Source organism: Schistocerca gregaria, chromosome 8 (genome assembly GCF_023897955.1).
Source record: "Schistocerca gregaria isolate iqSchGreg1 chromosome 8, iqSchGreg1.2, whole genome shotgun sequence".
NCBI lineage: Eukaryota > Metazoa > Arthropoda > Insecta > Orthoptera > Acrididae > Schistocerca > Schistocerca gregaria.
Genome location: NC_064927.1, coordinates 157445421 through 157471020, shown reverse-complemented (window position 1 = coordinate 157471020; position 25600 = coordinate 157445421). Strand labels below are relative to the sequence as shown.

The 25600-nt window shown below is 43.5% G+C and overlaps 1 protein-coding gene across 1 annotated transcript in view; it reads left to right on the top strand.

Moving 5' to 3' along the window:
* The first annotated feature begins 324 nt into the window (after positions 1–324).
* Positions 325–25600, top strand: part of LOC126285083 (putative odorant receptor 69a) — a 44299-nt gene continuing 19023 nt past the window's right edge. Inside the window, exons 1-2 of the mRNA XM_049984407.1 lie at positions 325–447; positions 17152–17265. Of these exons, the coding sequence (XP_049840364.1) occupies positions 325–447; positions 17152–17265 (237 nt within the window). The remainder of the gene's footprint in view (positions 448–17151; positions 17266–25600) is intronic.

Genomic DNA, 25600 nt, shown 5'->3' with positions numbered 1-25600 from the left:
TGTGTCTATGTGCCTGTGGTTCTGTCAGTGTGATCATGTGATGTATCTGACCCCAGGAATGTGTCAATAAGTTTGCCCTTCCTGGGACAATGAATTCACGGTGTTCTTATTTCAATTTCCAGGAGTGTATTTGCCCGCCAAAGGCAAAGGTCCCGAGCTCGAATCTCGGTCCGGCGCACAGTTTTAATCTGCCAGGAAGTTTCATATCAGCGCACACTCCGCTGCAGAGAGAAAATCTCATTCTGGACATACTGTAAAAGCTCATGCCAACTGAACTTCACGGCGTGTGTATAACACACCCAGGACAGTGCAACAAATGAGAGCATGTGGATTCGTTCTGCTTGCAGCTATATCGGCCTGCTGCAGAAGGTGGTGAGTCGCGCCATATCCGTGTTGCTGGCCTGCAACACCGTCAACATCTGCTTCAATATCATCGCGACAGTGGCAGTAAGTACGCAGCGTTCATACACAAACACGCTATCATGCACTAGCGTTGTCTTAGGAGCTGTTCTTTTACAGTACCATTAGGCAATGCTGCTTAATGGAATACACAGATAATAATAACAAAATTACTTTCCCTGAATTGAAGTTAATGAAAAATGAAATGAAATTAATGAAAATGGGATTGCTTGAAATTGTATCAGCAATAAACTCAACCCAAAATATCCTGAGCTGTCCTTGTAAATGGATAAATGAACTCGTGTAATCAACTAGAGGTAATGAGAATCTTCATTTTCTCCTGGTAGCTATGTTAATCTAACAGTCCATGGGTGTACTCACAGTTCATAGTATCCAACTGGTACACTATTTCTGGAATCAGAAATGTCGCCATCGTCAGGTGCGCTGACGAACCCGCACACGCACACGCACACACACACACACTTTGTCTCTGCAGAAGAGCAGGCCGGGGTGGCCGAGCAGTTCTAGGCGCTACAGTCTGGAACCGCGCAACCAATACAGTCGCAGGTTGTCTAACATCCTTTATATTCCGAGCACTTCGTTCTTGGTCATCCACTCTTACTATTCCCTCTTGGCCTTGTATATGTTGTATGTCACCCCTCTTTCCCCATAGCTTACCCCTACTTCTGAATTCCGAACATACTGCACCATTTGACGTTATCGAACACTTTTTCCAGAAAGACAAATGATATGAATGTGTCTTTTTTTTTTTTTTTTTTTTTTTTTTTTTTTTTTTTTTTTTAGTCTTGCTCCCATCATCAACCGCAACATCAGAATTGCCTCTCTTGTACCTTCACCTTTCCTAAAGCCAAACAGGTAGTCATCTAACACTTCCTCAATTTTCTTTTCCACTCTTCTGTATATTATTCTTGTTAGCGACTTGGACGCATGAGTTGTTAAGCTGATTGTGTGATAATTCTCGCAGTTGTCGGCTCTTGCAGTCTTGGGGATTGTGTGTATGATGTTTTTCTGGAAGTGTGATGCCAGACTCATCATTCTACAGACTAACATGAATACTCGTTTTATTGCCACTTTCCCGAATGATTCTAGAAACTTTGATGGAATGCTATCTTTCTTTCTGCTTTATTCGGTTTTTAAGTCTTCAAAAGCACTTTTAAATTCTGGTTCTAATACTGGATCCCCCATCTCTTCTATATTGACTCCTGTTTCTTCTTCTATGTCATCAGAAGAGTCTTCCCCTCATAAAGGCCTTCAGTGTACCCTTTCCACCTATTTGCTCTCTACTCTGCATTTGATAGTCGAATTCCCGTTGCATTCTTAATGTTACCACTCTTGCTTTTAATTTCACCGAAGGTTGTTTTGACTTTCTGTATGCTGATTCAGTCCTTCAGACCATCATTTCTTTTTCGATTTCTTCACATTTTTCAAGAAGCTATTTCGCCTTTCCTTCTCTCCACTTATTATTTATTTCGCTCCTAAATGACGTGATTTTTCGTATACCTAAGTTTTTCTTTACACCTTCTGTTATTGCTGTTTTTAAGGAACTGTACAGCCTGCTGAGGTATTCCTTATCACAGTATCTATACCCTCAGGGAACTTCAAGCACATCCCTTCATACCTTAATACCTACACATTCCACTTCTTTACACACTGATTCTTCATGACTAGTATCTTAAGCTTCAGCCTTCTCTTTACTAAATTGTGATCTCAGTCTATATCCGCTTCTGGATATGCCTTACAATCGAGTATCTGATTTCGGAATACCTGCCTGACCGTGATGTACTCTAACTGAAATATCTCCTGGCCTTTTCCAAGTATACCTCCTCCTCTTGTGATTCTTGAGCAGAATATTCGCTATTATTAGCAGAAGTTTATTGCAGAAGGCAGTTAGTCTTTCTCGTCTTTCATTCCTACTACCAAGCCCGTATTGTCCGGTAACCCTTTCTGCTACTCCTTCACCTACAACCAAATTCCAGTTTCCTATGCATACAAATATACTAAGGCTTGATTCGCATGACTGGGTGTCATATGGCACTGAAAAGTCACTTTTGCCTGGAGGAAGATTTACCAGTGGATATGTTGTGTAAAAAATGGCTCTGAGCCCTATGGGACTTAACTTCTGAGGTCATCAGTCCCCTAGAACTTAGAACTACTTAAATCTAACTAACTTAAGAACATCACAAACATCCATGCCCGAGGCAGGATTCGAACCTGCGACCGTAGATGTCGAGCGGTTCCAGACTGCAGAGCCCAGAACCGCTCGGGCACTCCGGCCGGCGATATGTTGTGTAAAATAGAAAGGCTGGAAGGAAAAGGTTTGTTGTTGTCTGGTTAAAAGGAGTGTCGTATGCATATGGGAAAAGGAAGTGCCCATCAATCTCCATCATTTCTGCGCCGAAGAAGTGAAGGCGATGTTAACAGCGAGTCTGAACATTCTGGAGGAGGAAGACTACTGTACAGAAGCTGTAAGCCACCGGGCTGTGTCAGTTACATACCACAGAATTTCTACAGGCAATGAAATACCAGTGTGCCTCAGACCCTATAGAATTCTTCGTTATTTACAGTTGATTACTGAGGATTTTGTCAGCCACACTCTCGCTAACGGCATAATAGAAGGGAGCATTAGCCCATGGTCGCATGAATTGTGATTGTTCCAAAGAAGTTGATGAACAGATTTAAGAAGTACAGATTTTTCTGTGATTCCCCTCATACCCAGCATCACAGAAACAGTCGACAAACTGGGACAATGCTAGCATGGGTGTAAGAAGTCGATACCATCAGTTGGAGGTGGTTCCAGAAGACTGACCAAACACATCGTTTTCGTTTGTTGGGCGGGATACTGAGGCGGTTGAAGCCACGTTACTGACTCTTTTATCTGAACGATATATCTGTGTTCTGAAAAGACAAGGAGAAACACAGACAATGTCCGAGAGAGGTACTTATGAGATTACGCGACGGTACATCTGACTTTGAGTACAGATGAGTGTCATTTATCACTGGAGGAAGTAGGTCATTTAGGTCACGTGATTAGCATAGATGGAATGGAAATCGTTCCAAGACTGCTGAAGGCAATGTGAGATATTCCAGTGCCAAAGATGACTGATGAATTACAATCATTGTTGGGACTCTTGTAGGAAATTTGTGATTTGTTTCGTTGAGATAGAGTGACCTCTCACGCAGCTTGTGGCAGGACAGAATGAATGAGTTGGATGATTGTAAGGATTTTAAATTATTAATGCGAAATCACACCGTAATGATTGGGATATATACCTTTCATTTGGCATGACTCTGTACTGTTCAGAGGTCGACACTAGTAGACGGCAGTCCCCATATGTGGTGATGTTGGAAAAACAATGTCATCGCCATTTCATACGATTAAAGTGGAAAGAGGCAAGTACCTAGTCTATCCACGAGTTCATGAGGACAGTGAGAGAGGTATGGGCACAGGTGAAGATCGTAAACAGATAGGCACTATAGACACAGGAGGAAGCATCAAATGCACGGGGAACTTAACGCATTACAGACTAGGCCGACAGGTCATGTTATTCTGCGCTTATGGTCCTAAGGGTGAGACAAAGAAATTTGTCACAATGTTCCAAGGTCTCTACTAAGTGATCGAGACTACAATTCCAGTCAAGATTAGGCTACAGTTGCCAACTAGGTCGACAATAGTGCATGCTGAATGCTTGCGACCATCCAGAGGAGCTCCGGAGTCATTCCCAGGAGTAGCCAGAATGAAGACAGAGAGAGAGGCAAAAAGGAAGAAGCAGGAGCGTATACATGAAGCTATAGATAATAATGTTACGGAAGTACCATACGCATTGACAGAGTGTTCGGGAGTTAGGTGATTGGAAGGATGTTAAGTTATTGACGGAGTAACAGAAGTATTTTTTATTACGTTTGTTGGTGATTAAGGTATTATGTGCTAGGTATCGAGTTGTGATATGTTACGGGTGAACAAATAAGTTTTGCGTTAGAATAAGGGTTTCTTTATATTTATTTTTATATGACATTCTGACTGGTGACAGCTGTTAAAATTTTGGGGTGAGGGAGTGGGGTTGGGGGGATGGTAATACACCTAGTCCTCAGGTTGCTGTAAAAGGGCGAGCATGGGAAGCCACTGCTGTAGCTCTTTACGTGGGGTGAAGTGGAAGTGATGCAGAACCAAGACGTGGAGGGGAACGCTCTGCTGCCGCAAAAGAAAACATGGTGATTACTTGTGATCAATGGACTCCAAGCCTAGTTTCTAACTCATCGGAATTCCAGAATGAAGCAAGGAGTTCGGAGGAGCTATTTTCTGGTTTTAAACGGGTAGCCGAGAATGGAGTAGCACTTGGGAAAGTTTTAAGCAGTTTGAAACGTTCCATTAACCGTATGAGCAGTTACGTAAACAGATCAGCAAGCACTGGAGGTTGTGCTTCGTACGATGTGACCACTGAAGGGACGTTGGATAGAGCTCTGAAGACTGTGTTTGGAACAGGGGATGCCAATGACTTCAGAGAATAAACGGAACTATGGAGGCAGTGAAGATGTTGGCAAAGATTAACACATCGATAATAAAGCGGCATACCACGCAGATAGCGTGACTGGAGTGCAGAGTGTTGAACAATGTCAAGACTGTTGCAATCTTCAGCGGCTGTGTTTTGGACACAAGAGAGTAAGCTTGCAAGAGGTTATTCGTCATACACCGCATGGGCAGCTGAGTCTCATCTTGTTGTCTCCAGAACAGTATCTGTAGGGCCTGAAGAAAATGGAGGGGCAACTACGATTAGAGTTGAGATTGATAGCGAATCCCCGGAAGGCAGAGTTTGTCCCGTCATTTTTATATGGCAGTGGAAGTAGTGAGACTAGACCAAAGATGGTTCTACATTCCGGTTGGGATCTTGGTATCAGGCAGGCACGTCCAGCTTAAATGATACACCATTCACCCCTAGCTCGTGGAATAGGTGGCCATTAGGAAATTGGTGCAGGTAAGGACAGGAGTTGCGCTACGGACTTCATAAAAGTACACTACTGGCAATTAAAATTGCTACACCACGAAGATGACGTGCTACAGACGCGAAATTTAACCTACAGGCAGAAGATGCTGTGCTATGCAATGATTAGCTTTTCAGAGCATTCACACAAGGTTGGCGCCGGTGGCGACACCTACAATGCTGACATGAGGAAAGTTTCCAACCGATTTCTCATACACAATAGCAGTTGACCGGCGTTGCCTGGTGAAACGTTGTTGTGATGCCTCGTGTAAGGAGGAGAAATGCGTACCATCACGTTTCCGACTTTGATAAAGGTCGGATTGTAGCCTATCGCGATTGCGGTTTATCGTATCGCGACATTGTTGCTCGCGTTGGTCGAGATCCAATGACTGTTAGCAGAATATTGAATAGGTGGGTTCAGGAGGGTAATACGGAACGCCGTGCTGGATCTCAACGGCCTCGCATCACTAGCAATCGAGATGACAGGCATCTTATCCGCATGGCTGTGACGGATCGTGCAGCCACGTCTCGATCCCCGAGTCAACAGATGGGGACCTTTGCAAGACACCAACCATCTGCACGAACAGTTAGAGGACGTTTGCAGCAGCATGGACTATCAGCTCGGAGACCATGGCTGCAGTTACCCTTGACGTGACGCTGCAACACAGACAGGATCGCCTGCGATTGTATACTCAACGACGAACCTGGGTGCACGAATGGCAAAACGTCATTTTTTCGGATGAATCCAGGTTCTGTTTACAGCATCATGATGGTCGCATCCGTGTTTGGCGACATGGCGGTGAACGCACATTGGAAGCGTGTATTTGCCATCGCCATACTGGCGTATCACCCGGCGTGATGGTATGGGGTGCCATTGGTTACACATCTCGGTCACCATTTACTCGCGTTGACAGCACTTTGAACAGTGGACGTTACATTTTATATGTGTTACGACCCGTGTCTCTACCCTTCATTCGATCCCTGCGAAAGGCTACATTTCAGCAGGTTAATGCACGACCGCATGTTGCACGTCCTGTTAGGACCTTTCTGAGTACAGAAAATGTTCGACTTATGCCCTGGCCAGCACATTCTCCAGATCTCTCACCAACTGAAAACGTCTGGTCAATAGTGGCCGAGCAACTGGCTCGTCACAATACGCCAGTCACTACTCTTGATTAACTGTAGTATCGTGTTGAAGCTGCATTAGCAGGTGTACCTGTACACGCGATCCAAGCTCTGACTCAGTGCCCAGGTGTATCAAGGCCGTTATTACGGCCTGATGTGGTTGTTCTGGGTACTGATTTCTCAGGATCTATGTACCCAAATTGCGTGAAAATGTAATCAAAAATGGTTCAAATAGCTCTGAGCACTATGGGACTCAACTGCTGTGGTCATCAGTCCCCTAGAACTTAGAACTACTTAAACCTAACTAACCTAAGAACATCACACACATCCATGCCCGAGGCAGGATTCGAACCTGCGACCGTAGCAGTCGCACGGTTCCGGACTGCGCGCCTAGAACCGCGAGACCATCGCGGCCGGCAAAATGTAATCACATGTCAGTTATAGTATAATATATTTGTCCAATTAATACCCTTTTATCATCTGCATTTCTTCATGGTGTAGCAATTTTAATGGCAGACATGCAATGATGACAGAGGAGGAGCTATAACTATGTAAGAGGGAGAAGATCACAGTGCGTGGAGCTCGAGTGATTCAGACCAATGAAAGCAGAAGCAAGGTTATTCCTGGGCAGAACAGGGGCATTGTCCTAAGGATAGTGTGGAACCTAGACGTTATTTACAACAAACAGGCCTGCACTAGATTTATTGTGTGTAAGGAAGCGTAGCAGAGGTACTTCAAAAGAGTCGCTGCAGGCCTGACCACCATCCACTCAGACGTAAGTTCTTGTAAGTTTCAAATATTCCACACACACACACACACACGCACACACACACACACACACACACACACACACACAGAATATCATTTCATGACAATCAGATATTGTCATATACCTGTTTTCAAATTACACTTTGTACATCGCATGAACAGGAATGGTAGCTGTTAGTCAAGTGTACAACTTTATTCTCTCTTTTTGGTTCATAGCTTCGCTATTCAAGTGACTTCTTTACAAACATTAATTTTCAAATAATAATAACAAAAAATTGTCGGTGTGTTTATCGGTATGTCAAATATGCTAATTTTATAGCTGATTTTAGTATCTGTTCAGTGGTGTATCATATGCATGTATAATATGTCTGTTTTATTTGTTGCTTTTCTTATAAACAGTTTTATACAAACGTGCCAATATAGTTCACAGTATAAGGCACTTATTCTATATAACCCATGTCTTCATTGTGATTTCAGTGCTGTTACCAGATTTTATTTAGCGTCCCTGGAAGCGATTTTAGTGTATTTAGCGAATAAATGGTGCATTAGTTTTTGACACATTCAGAATCTCGTCACGCAGTATAGCATCCATACCCACGTGGGGGTTCAGTCTTACCCCTTGCCTCCAGGCAGCTTCCGTTTACTGGCTGACTGGATACCTATTCACCTCCCTCCTCGACTCGTTGTGGTCCCTCGGATCTCTTAATGGCTCCTTCTTACTTGCATGGCCCGGGAACTACACCGCAACTTTCCAGCCATATATCGTTCGAGCAAACTTCCGTTCTTAAACCAATTCATATATCATACAGACCACTTGTATAACCTTATAGATGGTTGTTGTTGTTGTTGTTGTTGTCTTCACTCCAGAGACTGGTTTATGCAGCTCTCCATGCTACTCTATCCTGTGCAAGCTTCTTCATCTCCAAGTACCAACTGCAGCCTACATCCTTCTGAGTCTGTTTAGTGTATTCACCTCTCGGTCTCCCTCTGCGATTTTTACCCTCCACGCTACCCTCCAGTAATAAATTGGTGATCCCTCGATGCCTGAGAAAATGTCCTATCAACCGAACCCTTCTTCTAGTCAAGATGTACCACAATTATATTCAGTACCTCCTCATTACTTACGTGATCTACCCATCTAATCTTCAGCATTCTACTGTAGCACCACATTTCTAAAGCTTCTATTCTCTTCTTGTCCAAACTATTTATCGTTCCTGTTTCACTTCCATACGTGGCTACACTCCATACAAATACTTTCTGAAACGACTTCCTGACACTTAAACCTATAATCGATGTTAACAAATTTCTCTTCTTCAGAAACGCTTTCCTTCCCATTGCCAGTCTACATTTTATATCCTCTCTACTTCTACCATCATCAGTTATTTTGTTCCCCAAATAGCAAAACTCATCTACTACTTTAAGTGTCTCATTTCCTAATCTAAATTCCACAGCATCACCTGATTTAATTCGACTACACTCCATTACCCTCGTTTTGCTTTTGTTGATGTCCAGCTTATATCCTCCTTTCAAGGCACTGTCCATTCCATTCAACTGCTCTTCCTGGTCCTTTGCTGTCTCTGACAGAATTACGCTGTCATCGGCAAACCTCAAAGTTTTTATTTCTTCTCCATGGATTTTAATTCCTGCTCCAAAATTTCTTTTGTTTTCTTTACTGCTTGCTCAATATACAGATTAAATAACATCGGGGTAGGCTACAACCCTGTCTCACTTCCTTCCCAACCATTGCTTCTTTTCCATGCCCCTCGACTCGTATAGCTGCCATCTGGTTTCTGTACAAATTGTAAACAGCTTTTCGCTCCCTGTATTTCAACCCTGCCACCTTCAGAATTTGAAAGAGCGTATTGCAGTTAACATCGTCAAAAGCTTTCTCTACGTCTACAAATGCTAGAAACGTAGGTTTGCCTTTCCTTAATGTATCCTCTAAGATAAGACGTAGGGTCGGTATTGCTTCAGGTGTTCTAACATTTCCATAGGTGGTATTCAGGCCTTTAGGCAACTCATGACCAGATGTTTCCAGTGCATGCGAAATACTGAGAGCGTACTGGCAAGAACAGTATTCGAACACCCTCTGTACCGAGGTAAAGTGAAAATTACAGTCTTGAGTTACCTTGTTGAAAAATAACATCACGGAGACTTCCAAGGCAGAGGACATCACTGGCCCCAAAACGTGAAAAATGTAATTTCTGCTGTCCAGATTAACGACTAGGCAAAGCAGAACTGAGAGCAGTAGAAGTGTTACGTAAGAGGGTAGCGACCATTCAAATTAATACATGTACCCCATTAGTTAAGTAGGCTAGGTCAGTAGGTCGCAGGCAGAGTCTGCGGTCATTTGTGTGTCAGCTGCGTTTGCGTGAGTGTGTGTGTGTGTCTGTGCGCGCGCGCGCGCGCTCGCGTGTGTGTGTGTGTGTGTGTGTGTGTGTGTGTGTGTGTGTTCTATCTCCGGTGAAGTCCTGATTGGCCAAAACCTCATTTTCAGACAGTCTTTTTGTTCTGTCTATCTGACTCAGCATCTTTGCTGTATGGCGAGTCGCTACTGTCCTTTTCATAATATTGTTTACTGATCACAAAGTATGCATGACGCGTTTCGGAACGCTTTCCATCTTCGGAAAACCAAGTGCACAGCTACCACAAGGACAAGGCTATTACCAGTCGTTTACGTAACGTTAGATGACAGACTACCCACTAGTTTTGTCCTTGTGCTACCCCTGCCCTTAAATTTCTTCATGAGTTGTATGATTTTCAATATGAGCTATCCAACTTAATGAGAGATGACAGTGTTGCGTCCCCATTGTCACCCCTTACCCAGAAGCCAGCAGCAGTGACACACAGCTGTCGCTGCGTCCATTCTGCTATTAACTGCCGGTGGCTCCCCACATTCAGTTTCAGCATCTGCTGTAACGGTAGCTCGTGATGCAATCATTATGAGGCCAGCGAAGCAATACGCCAGAATAACATGTTTTTTTTAATATCAGGTTATATTTATACATACCACATAGGCTTCCACAACCGATTGTCTCGGTTATAGGTAAATCTACCGGTTTGTACAGTCATGGTCCATGAAATTTTTTTGTTCCGAACGTTTCGTCCAGAGCTGCGCACAACATTTTCAGAGGAACTCGTGGAGCCGTGGGCCGGCAAGACTCTGAAAATGTCCAGTGAAATGTCAGGCACGAAAACCTTCCGTGGACCACGGCCATACAATCCAGGAGATGTATCTTGGTGCAAATTTAAATTGCCATTTTTAAGCAAGATTCAGTGCAGCGAAATAGAGTTCGAAAACCCTGACAAGTTGTGGGTTCTATTCACATGCAACTAATGTTCATAACGTTTTGTTTCAACTGTCATTTCAGTAAAAACGAAACTCACTTTTAAAAAGATCAAAGTAAAACAAACTTGAGCTGAATAACGTTCATATTTGTAAGAGAAAATTTCATTTGATTAGTAAAGAGCATATTTTGAATCGTATATTGTCAATGCAAAGTATTTTGAAAGTTATCTAAGTTTTAAGTAATTAAAACACCATCTTTTATATAGCACAAGTTAACTGGTTCGAAGTATTTCGATCTCTTACTTGGAGTGTGTTACCTGAACTGCTATAAACTGTTTTTTAAAGGAAATGTAAAAAAGTTAAACAGTACTGTTGTTTATGTCCTACAAAACATATTAGGTCACTACAAATAAAAACTAGTTCTGAGTTTCAATGAACTTTGGTAACGTTGGTCGAAATTTCTAAAAGGGAAACTGATATGTGCGCTGACAGCAGCGTAAGAATTGCCCAGGTAGCAATGATTAAACAAGTTTATTTATCAAACGTTAATAGCATAGCATGGATTGAAACAGAACATAAAACAAGTCATGTCTGGAAACAGAATAACACTTACGGTTGAAGGCCTGTCAGACTCTCATGGAGTCTAAGTTCAACAAACACACACACTTTATAAACATCATTGTCCCTTAGAATGTTCAGAATTATTGAACAAACTGAATTTAAAAAGTTTCCTTGCCATCGGGAGCAAAACTGTCTAATTGAGCGTGAAACCTTTTGAAAGTTAAAGAGGAATAAATTTACGAGTCCACAAGTCTGCCACAATGACAGAGTCCCCGTCTTCTTTGGCATGGAGGGTACTAATATGCTACGTCCACAGTTAGCAGCTCCCATTGTCGCAAAGTAAGACCTGAAAGGCAGTGACATTGCGGAGGCAGTTCTCGAGTGAGAAGCCTAATGGATGGAATCCTTGGGAAATCGGCACCTGGCCCAGGGAAGCTCACTTGAAGCCGTTTGGTCTGGTGCGGCCCGAGCACTGCTCGATATACAGCCCAGCGCTAGGATACAGACGGCCTATTGTCGATCATGTGTTTTGCAGAATAGTGCACCTGAATGGTCGGAGCATGGCCGTCAGTCTTTCGGAAAACTGTCCCCTGTGTGTCAGGCATCTTCGAAGCACTGGTGTGACGGTTGCTGACACAGCAGGCGTTAAGCCTTAGTACAGCAGAAACCAATAGCAAAAATTGGATTCGGATTTCGCTCCAACAGCTGCAAAATTTTATTTATTGTCTACCGGTTCTTGTTCTAATTGCCATGTTCGCAGAAGATAATAATGTACATCAGTTCATCAAAAATATATCTCTGCCAAATATGAGAACATCAAGAATAACACATGACAACAGCAGGGCGCTGTGGCCGAGTGGTTCTAGGCGCTTCAGTCCGGAACCGCGCCGCTGCTACGGTCGCAGGTTCGAATCCTGCCTCGGGCATGGATGTGTGTGATGCCCTTAGGTTAGTTAGGTTTAAGTAGTTCTAAGTCTAGGGGACTGATGACCTCAGATGTTAATTCCCATAGTGCTTAGAGAAATTTGAACCATTTTTGAACATGACAATAAATATTAGTAGATTTACACAACAGAAATGTCAAACATCTACACACTTAATACTAACATCAAAAAACCACCACATGTTCAGTCAGTGCTTCAACAATTGATGTACATTACCGTCTCCTGCAAGATGGTAGCCAGTACTGAAACAGGTGGAGAATAAATAAAATTTTACAGATGTTGAATATGAAGAATGGTTTTTTTTACAAATTATTATCGGCTGTAGATAATTACTGAAAAGAAAGCTTTACAAAAATTTGAAGTTGGGAACTGATAGAGTAAATATCAAATAATCTGTTAAGTTAAAGCAGAACCAGATTTTGAATCGAAAAATTAGGTTATGACGAACAAAGAGCCTTCTAACTGAAGATGTTGCTCAAATGCTTGGAATCGATATTAAATGAATCAAAAGAGAAGAGGATACAATGGATTTATATCACAAACTTTTAACATTCCTTCCTCTCCACTCCAACACTAAACACTTTCTGATGTCCTACATTTAACACATATCTGACCACAACTTCACAACTGTTACACACGCCGATTATCAGTCCTTTTCCGTTATTTCCCTAAATCGCTTAAGGTGAATGTCGGTATCGTTCCTTTAAATAGACACGACCGCTTTCCTTCCCCGTCCTTTCCTAGTCTGTGCTCCGTCTCCAATGATCTCGCTATCAACGGGATGTTAAAACATTAATCTCCTCCTCGTCGTCCTCCACTATCCTTGTACTAATTCTCGCCTACACTAACACATTGCTAAACTTACACCAGCACACCTCAGCCATCATATGTCAAACAAATTGTTATCATTATCACTGTGAGATGTAACCACGCTAACAGATTTAACACACTTCTATTCCTGCCCGTCTTAAGGGCTCTTTTCTCCTCATTCCTACGCATAAGTTTCAAACAGATTTTTTCATGACCATCTTTTCCATCATTCCATCACACATCTTTTCCCAAACGATCTCCCACGTAAAATCCACATTAATTACACTACTGGCCATTAAAATTGCTACACCAAGAAGAAAAGCAAATGATAAACAGGTATTCATTGGACAAATACATTATACTAGAACTGATATGTGATTACATTTTCAAGCAATTTAGGTGCATAGATCCTGAGAAATCAGTACCCAGAACAACCACATCAGGCCGTAATAACGGCCTTGATACGCCTGGGCATTGAGTCAGAGCTTGGATCGCGTGTACAGGTACACCTGCTAATGCAGCTTCAACACGATACTACAGTTAATCAAGAGTAGTGACTGGCGTATTGTGACGAGCCAGTTGCTCGGCCACCATTGACCAGACGTTTTCAGTTGGTGAAATATGTGGAGAATGTGCTGGCCAGGGCAGCAGTCGAACATTTTCTGTATCCAGAAAGGCCCGCACAGGACCTGCAACATGCGGTCGTGCATTATCCTGGTGAAATGTAGGGTTTCGCAGGGATCGAATGAATGGTAGAGCCACGGGTCGTAACACATCTGAAATGTAACGTCCACTGTTGAAAGTGCTGTCAATGCTAACATGAGGTGACCGAGACGAGTAACCAGTGGCACCCCATACCATCACGCCAGGTGATACGTCAGTATGTCGATGACGAATACACGTTTCCAATGTGCGTTCACCGCGATGTTGCCAAACACGGATGCTGTAAACAGAACCTGGATTCATCCGAAAAAATTACGTTTTGCCATTCGTGCACCCATAACCCATGCTGTTGCAAACGTCGTCGAACTGTTCGTGCAGATGGTTGTTGTCTTGCAGACGTCCCCATCTGTTGATTCAGGGATCGAGACTTTGCTGCACGATACGTCACAGCCATGCAGATAAAATGCCTATCATCTAGACTGCTAGTGATACGAGGCCGTTGGGATCCAGCACGGCGTTCCGTATTACCCTCCTCAACCCACTGATTCCATATTCTGCTAACAGTCATTGGATCTCGACCAACGCGAGCAGCAATGTCGCGATACGATAAACCGCAATCGCGATAGGCTACAATCCGATCTTTATCAAAGTCGGAAACGTGATGGTACGCATTTCTCCTTCTTACACGAGGCATCACAACAACGTTTCACCAGGCAACGCCGGTCAACTCTGTTTGTGTATGAGAAATCTGTTGGAAACTTTCCTCATGTCACCATGTTGTAGGTGTCGCCACCGGCGCCAACCTCGTGTGAATTCTCCGAAAAGCTAATCATCTGCATATCACAGCATCTTCTTCCTGTCGGTTAAATTTCGTGTCTGTAGCACGTCATCTTCGTGGTGTAGCAATTTTAATGGCCAATAGTGTATTCCCTTGTCACGAATCACACTCGTACTACCAGCTGCTTCCTCAAAATCAGCAGATCCGATTTCCCACCCTTCCTCGCTTCCTGTTAGTCACAAAGCCACGTACCTCCAAGGTCAGAAGTAGTGTTACAGCCAAAGGACGACATCAGTTTCTGTCATGACTAACATAGAGAAACTTGGTCCTTTAAATGCTTATATATAACGGCTGTATGACACGTGTAATTTAACACCGTTTCAACATTTCAAACTATCTTTACATATTACAAAACTCTTTGCACAATTGTTGTTGTCGCTTTTGGTCCGAAGACTTATTTGATGTCTCTCTCCAAGTTCGTCTGTCCTATTCAAGCTTCTGCATCTCACCATAACTACCGCAACCTACCTCCATTTGAACCTGCTTACTGTATCCAAGACTTGGCCTCGCTCTACAGTTTTTGTCCCCCAAACTTCACTCTATTACCATGATGATGCCTCACAATGTGTCCTGTGAATCAGTCCTTTCAAATGTTGAAATGTGTGTGAATTCCTAAAGGACCAAAATGCTTAGGCCATCGGTCCCTAGACTTACACACTACTTAAACTAACTTATGCTGAGAACAACACACACACTCATTCCCGAGGGAGGCCTTGAACCTCCGGAGGGAGGGGCCACGCGGTCCGTGACATGACGCCTTAAACCGCGGGGCCACTCCGCGCGGCAATCAGTCCTTCCTTTTAGTCAAGTTGTGCACTAAACGTTTTTTTCCTCAATTCCATTCAGTACCTTCTAATTAGTTATTCGATATTCAGCATTCTTATGCACAGCCTTATTTACAAATCTTGTATTCTCTGCTTGCCCGAACTGCTTAGCGTCCACGTTTCACTTACGTATAAGGAAGCACATTACACAGACATCTTCAAAAACACTTCCTAACACTTATTAGATATTAACAAAGCCCTCTTCTTCAGAAATGCTCTCCCTGCTGTGCCCAATCTGCATTTTGTATCCTCTCTGTTTTGGCAATCATCAGTTATTTTGCGCCCCAAACGGGGTGACTTATCTACTGCTTTTGCTGTCTCATTTCCTTATTTAATTCCTACAGCATCATCTGATTTAATTCCACTAAATTCCACTACCCTTGTCTTACTTTAGGTGATATTCATCTTGTAATCTCTTTTCCAGACATTATCCATTCTCCATTTCTTAGCTACCGTGGCCGGTTTCGAATCACCTAGTGTGGGAACCTTTATTCATTAGCGTAGCATTGTTCCTCATTCACAATGTATATAATTTCCACTGTCCATTCCATTCACATCTACATACATGAGCCGCAAGCCACCGGATGGTGTATGGAGGAGGGTACCATGTGCTACTCGCAAATGGAGGGAGGGAAAAACTACTACATCTCTCCTTGCAAATTCTTATTTCTCTTATCTTGTCTTCGCGGACGTTACGCAAAATAATTGTTGGAGTTAGTAGAGTCGTTCTGCAATCTGCTGCAGATGTCTGGTCTCTCCATTTTCTCAGTAGTGTTTCGCGAAAAAAGCTTCGTTTTCCCTGCAGGCATTCCCTTTCGAGTTCACCTAGCATCTCCGTAACACTCGCATGTTGATCAAACCTGTCGTTAACAAAACTAGGAGCACGTACTTTAATTACTTCGATATCTTCATTTAACCTGATTTTGTTGGAGTCCCAAACACTGAAACAGCATTTAAGAATGTGTAGCATTATTATTCTGTATGCGGTCTCCGTTGTAGATAAGATACACTTCCCTAAAACTCTCCCAGGAAAAACCATTCGCCTTCCCTACTACCGTCCTTACGTGCTCCTTCCATATCATATCGCTTTCTAACGTTACTCTAGGTATTTAATCAACATTACTGTGTGAAGCAGCACAACACTCATTCCGTACTCGAACATCACTGAATTGTTTTTCCTACTCATCTGCATTAAATTACGTTCTTATACATTTGTACCAAGCTACCATTCCTCATACCAAATAGAAATGCTGCGCAAGTCATTTTGTATCCTTCTACAGGCACACAAGAACCACACTTTTCTGTACACTATAACGTCAGCAGAAAACAGTCACAGATTAATGCTCAACCTATCCGTCACAATATTATTGTATACAGAGAACAAGAGTGGCGCTATCAAACTTGCTTGGGGCACTGTTGTTTCTGACGAACGCTACCCGTCGAGGGCAGCGTACTGCGTTCTATCGCTTATGAACTCTTCGAGCCATGCACACATCCTCGAACTTTCGTTGAGTCTGCAGTGGGGTCCCACATCAAACGCTTTCCAGAAATCTAGGGATATGTAATCTGGTTTACTCAACTGCTCTTCCAAGTCTTCTGCCGCCTCTGACAGAATCACAGTGGCAAACACCAAAGTTTTTATTTCTTCTCCATTAATTTTAATTTCCTTCGCAAATTTCTCCTTTGTTTTCTTTACTGCTTACTCATTGTACAAAATTAATAACATCGAGGATAGGCTACAACTCTGTTTTACGTCCTTCCGTACCGGACGTAATAGTTACAATTGATATTTCATCAAGCGTCCATTTGTCCGTTTGATTAATTAACAATAAAGAAATAATAAATTGCATGTGAAAGACACATGCCTTTGTGAGTACTGAAAATGATTTTAATTCGCTTCCGGTCAATTACTCCGACTTATGAAGTCTTTCAGCTGTTGCAGGAAGACATTGAGGTAGTCGGAATGACCAAGATGGTGGTGGGGTCGGCGCTCTATGCCTACCAGACGGCGATCTTGTGTCTCCTAGGGCAGAAGATCACAACAGAGGTCAGTTTTCCACGTACGTACAGCTTTTCTGTCAGTACATATAGCCTTTTTGTTAGTGCTTCCTCCCATGAAATGTGTCAAAGAAACCTTCATTTGTGTTACACCTCGAGAGAGATGCAACAGCTCTAAACTCATTACTTCCGTTATATCTTCTTCACGGTTTCCACTTGTGCCATCAAATTATGCGTGTAACGTAGGAGTATGCACTTGTTCATGTCGTCATTATCAGAATACTTGGATTCAGGATTGTATATTCTTCATGACTCTAACCTTTCTCTTATACAGACCTTTAATTAGCCAGTAAGAAGGCAGCTGACAGTGGCTTTTGTGAAGTTACACAAACGATTTGTTTAAAGTAGGTGAAAACATCGCCTCAGTAGTTTAGTAGGTTTTTTTTTTTTTTTTTTTTTTTTTTTTTTTTTTTTGCAAAGTATCTGTTTTTCTTCCGACGTACATATAGGGTGCTATGGATACAAGTGCAGATATTTCTGTTAAGGACTGAAGACAGCACACTGAACAACGTTAGACCAGTATTTATCTGCAGACTAATAATTATGCATATTACGAGTAGTAAGTGTTTAGGTTTGGTTAGTACCTCCAAGTATGCGTCGGTACAAGCAAGCTTTGTTTTGCTCCGGGTAGCAGGTCAGGTATTGAAATGCCAACGCTTGGATGCATAATGAATAGTGTATACCGACAAGCTTGGTCCGTTTCCTGGCACGGTTATAACCGTAAGCCGTCCACGGTAAGACTGTTAGACGCAAAGGAAAAACAACTAACATACTGACGTGAGTACAAATTAACGTTCCAATTATGACACTATCCGCACCTATACCACTAACGGCCTGTATACAAACTAATTTAGAAGTAATTGCCATAATTAGCACGCGCATCCGCAACCGAAGTCGTTAACGCATGCTTGTGTCGTGGCAGTCAATTCGGCAGAGGTACTCCACCTTGATTCCTGATAGTGGAAATTTTCATTGCCAGTATTTGGCCAGCAAGCAAGGGGATGCAGTAGCGTAATTAATATTCTTGATCAACAGACTTTGTGCCATTGTCTTAGATTAAATTTCAGACCTCTTCGCAGCGTCTCATAAAGCGAGGGCATGTGCCACCGTTGGTGGTGAATCTGCCCCCCTACCATAATTGGTTCAAATGGCTCTGAGCACTATGGGACTTAACATCTGAGGTCAACAGTCCCCTATAACTTAGAACTAATTAAACCTAACTAACCTAAAGACACCACACGCATCGATGCCCGAGGCAGGATTCGAACCTGCGACCGTAGCGCTCGCGCGGTTCCAGACTGAAGCGCCTAGAACCGCTCGGCCACCCCGGCCGGCCCTACCATAATTAGTGGCGTTCATAATTTGTTTATCTAATTTACAATGCAGTCGTCTAAGTGGACTTCTGCCTGCTAATGTAAAATCTGGATAGTTCCACATCCCTCAAGGCAATCCTACATGGTGGATTTACGGAACACGATTTCCGAATGAATTAGTAAATGAGTGAATGAATGAACGCACACAGTAATATTCTCTTAGAAATCTACTGCATTGTGTTCACAGTCGTGAGGTGGTATACATCGACAACTGTACTTCACGGGTACTGTACACAGCATGAACTTGAACTTTACCAACATAAATTTCGATGGTAGTTCAGAATCTTTTTCGGAGTGGCCTCGGCGGTCCGTAACAGAGTAATAATTAAAGAATCGAAAAATCTTTATTATTGTAATAATAATAAATACATCAAGATTTGCTCGCTTTGTTAGCAGATCTACCTTCATTTCTGTGGGAACAACTTCACCATGGTGAAAAAGCCTTTAATTGAGATCACCAAAATGGACAACAGAAAAAAGATAAATGCAACAGCCCTCAGGGGTAACACATACGCTGTTATCGCAGCATCGTTCTGCCCCTCTTCCACGGTATTCTGTGAACCCATGAACATGAGTTTTATTTCGGCCAATTCTTTATTAATAAACCTATCAGTACTCTTATGACCACTACCGGACAAACAAGCTCGAGGCAGTATGGAGCAGTACTGAAGGCAAACTTGAGCGTGGAGAGTAAAGTGGGTGCTACTGTAGCCAACAGCTTGTACAGTGAGTAAATGGAACGAGTTTATTTCCAAACAAGACACACAGCGCGTGCCATCGACATTTGCATTGTTGTGCGCATGTTGAGTTCAACATAGGGTGTCCCAGAAATGTTGCCACAAACTTCGAGGGGTTGTAGAGGATATCTTGAGGAACAAATCACGAATAGGATTCAATGTCGGGGAACGTTAGCCGACGAAATTACAGAGCGTCGGAGTTATAGGCATCGGGCCCTGCCACTAGGCCACCACTTTGGCAGCAAAAGTGGCTTTGTAGGCTGATGGATCGTGGGCGGAACGTCTCAAATTGTTGTTTGTTATGGAGTGATCACGACTGATTGCCACGAACGCCAGCGAAGAAGATGGCGAACCGTGACGAAATGTCACGGTTGGTTCTCTGCGTTTCCTCCTTGTCTGTAACGCGTTCCTTTTGAATTCCCGCTTCCCGCTCTGTTGTTCCCTTACCTTAGCCAGAGGGCGATGTGGCGTTGGTGCGGCCGGCTGCCTGCCGTGTTTGCGGGAAAGCACGCTCTGGAGGAGGGACTCGAACTGCGGACGTCTGGGAGCGAACAGGAGGCCATGCCGTTTTGCTGTTGTTTGGCGTGACTGGTGTCAGGTGTGATGCATTGTTAAGGCCGTGATAGCGGCCAATGTTACTGTCTTGGTCGCGGATGGATCAAAGGGGATGAGGCCTGGTTGTCCATTGAAACTTCTGTCCTACGGATGTCGTCGGACTTAAAGTAAGACGTTTTGACCATTATTTTGCGTTATTTGCAAGAAACTGGGCATTCCGGGGTCTACAGTAATTCGGCGAAGATTATTTGTTTCGTCGGTGTGTAAATGACTGAACATGGAGCAGTTTATTTAATGTTCACCTTATGCTCGTGCTGTGCGTGTGCTGTTTTGCGAGTGTAAACTTCACTCTCCCCTTAGTCTGTTGATTTTCAGCGCATCGTCAAATACTTGATTCAAGTAGCGACTTTAAATTAATTAGCTGGATTATTCCTTTCCCTCGTTATGACGAGTGTTAACTGGCAAAGTAGAATTGTAGACCTTAACTTACTACCTCATTTGTGTTGCTTCAGCCTGACGTGTTAACTAATTAAAGCTTGTGATAAAGAAATGTATTTAAGTATGTTGTTTTGAAATATTGTCTGAAATGTGACACCGATTTGTGTTGCGCTAGTTGAGTCTGGGGTATGAACGGATGTGTTGACACGTCTGTCATGTGAGGGAATCCTGCCAGTTTTTATTACTTTCTGACTAGGGTCCTTGTTCGACGCTTGTCTTTAAATACGCCGTTAACCTGCTTAGCGTATGTTGTGGCTATTTTAAATTAATCATTGCTTAATAGCCCAACACAGTTTGTCGCCCGTCAGAAGCCGTGTATATGTTATCTATTCTTTTATTCTAGTCAATCTATTAGCATACTATTCTTAATTTGTTACTCCAGCTAGCCATTAAGTTGCCATTTTCGCGGTGTTTAAATGGAGTGCGGCCTCTTTGAGTATGCATTTGTCAATTTCCATTTTATAGATTTTCTACAAGTTTTTAATTGTGCTTATGTGCATATATATATATATATATATATATATATATATATATATATATATATATATATATATATATATATATATACACTCGTGGAAATTGAAATAAGAACACCGTGAATTCATTGTCCCAGGAAGGGGTAACTTTATTGACACATTCCTGGGGTCAGATACATCACATGATCACACTGACAGAACCACAGGCACATAGACACAGGCAACAGAGCATGCACAATGTCGGCACTAGTACAGTATATATCCACCTTTCGCAGCAATGCAGGCTGCTATTCTCCCATGGAGACGATCGCAGAGATGCTGGATGTAGTCCTGTGGAACGGCTTGCCATGCCATTTCCACCTGGCGCCTCAGTTGGACCAGCGTTCGTGCTGGACGTGCAGACCGCGTGAGACGACGCTTCATCCAGTCCCAAACATGCTCAATGGGGGACAGATCCGGAGATCTTGCTGGCCAGGGTAGTTGACTTACACCTTCTAGAGCACGTTGGGTGGCACGGGATACATGTGGACGTGCATTGTCCTGTTGTAACAGCAAGTTCCCTTGCCGGTCTAGGAATGGTAGAACGATGAGTTCGATGACGGTTTGGATGTACCGTGCACTATTCAGTGTCCCCTCGACGATCACCAGAGGTGTACAGCCAGTGTAGGAGATCGCTCCCCACACCATGATGCCGGGTGTTGGCCCTGTGTGCCTCGGTCGTATGCAGTCCTGATTGTGGCGCTCACCTGCACGTCGCCAAACACGCATACGACCATCATTGGCACCAAGGCAGAAGCGACTCTCATCGCTGAAGACGACACGTCTCCATTCGTCCCTCCATTCACGTCTGTCGCGACACCACTGGAGGCGGGCTGCACGATGTTGGGGCGTGAGCGGAAGACGGCCTAACGGTGTGCGGGACCGTAGCCCAGCTCCATGGAGACGGTTGCGAATGGTCCTCGCCGATACCCCAGGAGCAACAGTGTCCCTAATTTGCTGGGAAGTGGCGGTGCGGTCCCCTACGGCACTGCGTTGGATCCTACGGTCTTGGCGTGCATCCGTGCGTCGCTGCGGTCTGGTCCCAGGTCGACGGGCACGTGCACCTTCCGCCGACCACTGGCGACAACATCGATGTACTGTGGAGACCTCACGCCCCACGTGTTGAGCAATTCGGCGGTACGTCCACCCGGCCTCCCGCATGCCCACTATACGCCCTCGCTCAAAGTCCGTCAACTGCACATACGGTTCACGTCCACGCTGTCGCGGCATGCTACCAGTGTTAAAGACTGCGATGGAGCTCCGTATGCCACGGCAAACTGGCTGACACTGACGGGGGCGGTGCACAAATGCTGCGCAGCTAGCGCCATTCGACGGCCAACACCGCAGTTCCTGGTGTGTCCGCTGTGCCGTGCGTGTGATCATTGCTTGTACAGCCCTCTCGCAGTGTCCGGAGCAAGGCTGGTGGGTCTGACACACCTGTGTCAATGTGTTCTTTTTTCCATTTCCATTTCCTAGTGGTAGGCGCTGGCGCCTATTACTCGATACTCTGTAGCATCATTGGATCATGTATTACCCATAAATTCAAACAAGAACTTTGTAGGGCAGCTGCAAGCACACCAGTAATGAACTGCAATTATTCTGTAACGAGTCACCAGTGATTCGGAGATGGCTTACGTGAAAATGCTTTGAACAACCTACCAAGTTTTGTCTGTGGAGTTCGAGTTCATGCTGTAGAAGTAATGAAGGATGGAATTCAGTGCCCCATCCATGACGAGGTCATAAGAGATGGAGCAGCTGCCTTAAGCTGTTCAGAGAAGCAATGGAAAAGCTAAATCTAGTTTGAACACAGTTGGCGTCTCTGCATACTAAATTTCACTCCAAATCACTTACAGATTTAATCGCGTATTCTTCCTCAATGTTTGTGGACAATAAGTAACGTTTCATCATGTTATAGTGTTGCAGTTTCAATGACCAGCACTGACTTTGTCTCTAAACAATACGACTCTCTTCGAATCAGTTGCACAGGCACTCCCATGGGTGAATTTAGTGGCCAATCCTGCTGCAGAGCATCACAAACCAAAGGATTACTGTGCTGTCTGAGGCTTTCCCGACGTAATAATTGCTTCGAAGATTCTCTGGCGTTGTGTCGGATGGGACTATTTAAACTGTACAATATTTCCACGAGGCAGCTGCTCCTCATGTTCAGGTGTGACTGTCGCTTGCTACCAAGAAAACGCAGGCGCCAACAGATGGGCCCGTCATCACCCATCGCATCCCACTGATATATTATAAACTATCGTTCATAGGGCTATAGCTATCTCAGATCCAGAGAGCTTTCAGCACTCCAATTACTTGATTCACAATGCATTTCTGAAGAAACCTGAAGAAACGGAGAACTCCATGAGGATACTTTTCTACCTTATGGGGGTGGTGTGTTCTTTGAGATCGGCGACCTGCCCAAGAAAAATTGAGTAAAATATTACTTCCATCCTCCAGCGCAAGTGTAAACGATGGTAGGTTCCGTCAGAGACGACCTATATCTAAAGATACCAGGAATATGTAAAATCCCATTCCAATTTGCGGAACCCTACACTGGCCATCCATGTCGTTCTGTTAAAGGTGAACATGGACGTCATACCAAATTAGGTCAACCAGAAAAATCTGCTGTTGTTGAACATCGTCTTGCCGTGGGACATTGCATGATCTATGGAGAGACCGAGATCCTTTCTTCTGCCTCTTGGAACTATTCCAACGTTAAAAAATCAGTCGAAATACGTATAGCTAGCGACTTTATTAAGAGAGAGGCGTGATTTCAGTTCAGTAGTGCACGGGAACCAGCATTGGTAGCACTAAGACATAGTCAGCCACATGCAAATAAATGCAACAAGTCAACGCACGAGGGATCGAAGCCAGGAAAGTTAATTTGGACACCAACATCTTACCTGTGCGCGTACGCTGTGGTGCGCGACTTGCGGCCAGGCTTTCCCAGTGTGGGAGCGCGTTACCTGTTTCTCCGACAGGGGGCTCTGAATGTTGACGTCCTTTATGATGATCTTATAGTCCCTCCGCTTGGAGCCTGTACTTTCCTAGCGAACCAGCGCATAAACTGGCGAGCCACATTAGCAAGCAACAGTCATGCCTAAAGATGAGCTGCTACTTAATGCAAATACTGTACATTTTGAACAGCACCATTCGACGCAGCGCCTGTGAGCTTTTCAAACAAAGTTTTTTTGTTTCTGTGTGGTCACCAGCTTCCACATACATGGTGTTTCATAGTGAATATACAGATTTTAAGGCCTTTTAGCATTTATTACATTCTACTTATTATTATAAATAAAATCAAATGAAAGACAAACTCAAAAAGTTTTGTTTGTTTACCTGTGCACAAAGGAAAGAGTGTGGAACAACAAAGAGTGACCGAAGAACGTGTTTAGTGATTGGACCTTACACTCATAGCCCCAGTTCTGAAGGCGTGTCATAAATTAGCAGCTCTAGTGACGTCTAAGTGGAGAGTTTTAAGAAGACGCTTAGAACAACGTCCTTATCGTCTGTAGTTGTTACAAGCTCTAGAGCTTACACTCAACGGTTTATGGGCCAAATTTGCAAACAAGATGTTATTGTATGACGATGAAGATTTTCTGGATCGTGATGAATCGACATTTCCCCTAAGAGAAAATGTGAACACACATAATGTTCGCTTGTGGGGCGGTCTGCAAATCCCCACAAGATGAAGCAGTTGCAACAAGACTCTCCTAAATTGAATCTTCTTTGTGACGTATCTTGTGGAAATTTTATGGGACTTTCTTTTTCGGTTAAGCAACTGTAAAAGCAACTGTAACTGGTGTCTCTTATGTTGATAAGTATCGCTCTTTCATTAGGTGGAAGAAGCTGAGCCACAGAACTTCATCAGGAAAGCAAGATGGTCCACCGTCTCACTATCATAACTCAGTACGCGACTGATTAAACAACGATGTATCCAACCGTTGATTCGGCAGCAAGGGGCGTGATGACAGAGCTTCTTTTGCAAGACCTCCCCATTCACACACGATCTGGCGCCATGAGATTTTTATCTTTGGGGTTTCACTGCCACCTGATCTACCCACTTAACAAACAGGTTACTTGCAACAGCTACCCCAGACACACTGATCAAGGTTTGGGAAGAACCCTCCTATTGACTCAATGTGTGACGAATGGTGTTCACATTGAAGATGTGTAAGAAAAGCTGTTGTCGTTGCCCTATCATTTGATGTATTATTTTTAACTGTACGTTGAATGTAATAAATGCTACGAACCCTTAAAACTTGTATATTCATTATGAAACACCTTGTATTTTACAAAAGAAAACATGGTATGTTGTCTGGTGTATAATGTTGTTCTTTGTTTAATTTGTGTGAGTAGCTTATTTGGGCTTTAGATCGTTTTCAAGCATTTGCGTGACAGCATCTTATGTACACCACAATGTTAAACGTGATGCACATAATTGGTGTCACACATACGCTTGAAATATGTTTGCAGCTATTCTATGGAGAAAGGGGATGTTGCAGGAAAAGCTAACACACACAAAGGTATTTCATCAGATTCTGATTTTGAGTTTACAACGTTGACAAAAATTATTTAGTGTCAAATATGGTTCAAATGGCTCTGAGCACCATGGGACTTAACAGCTGAGGTCATCTGTCCCCTAG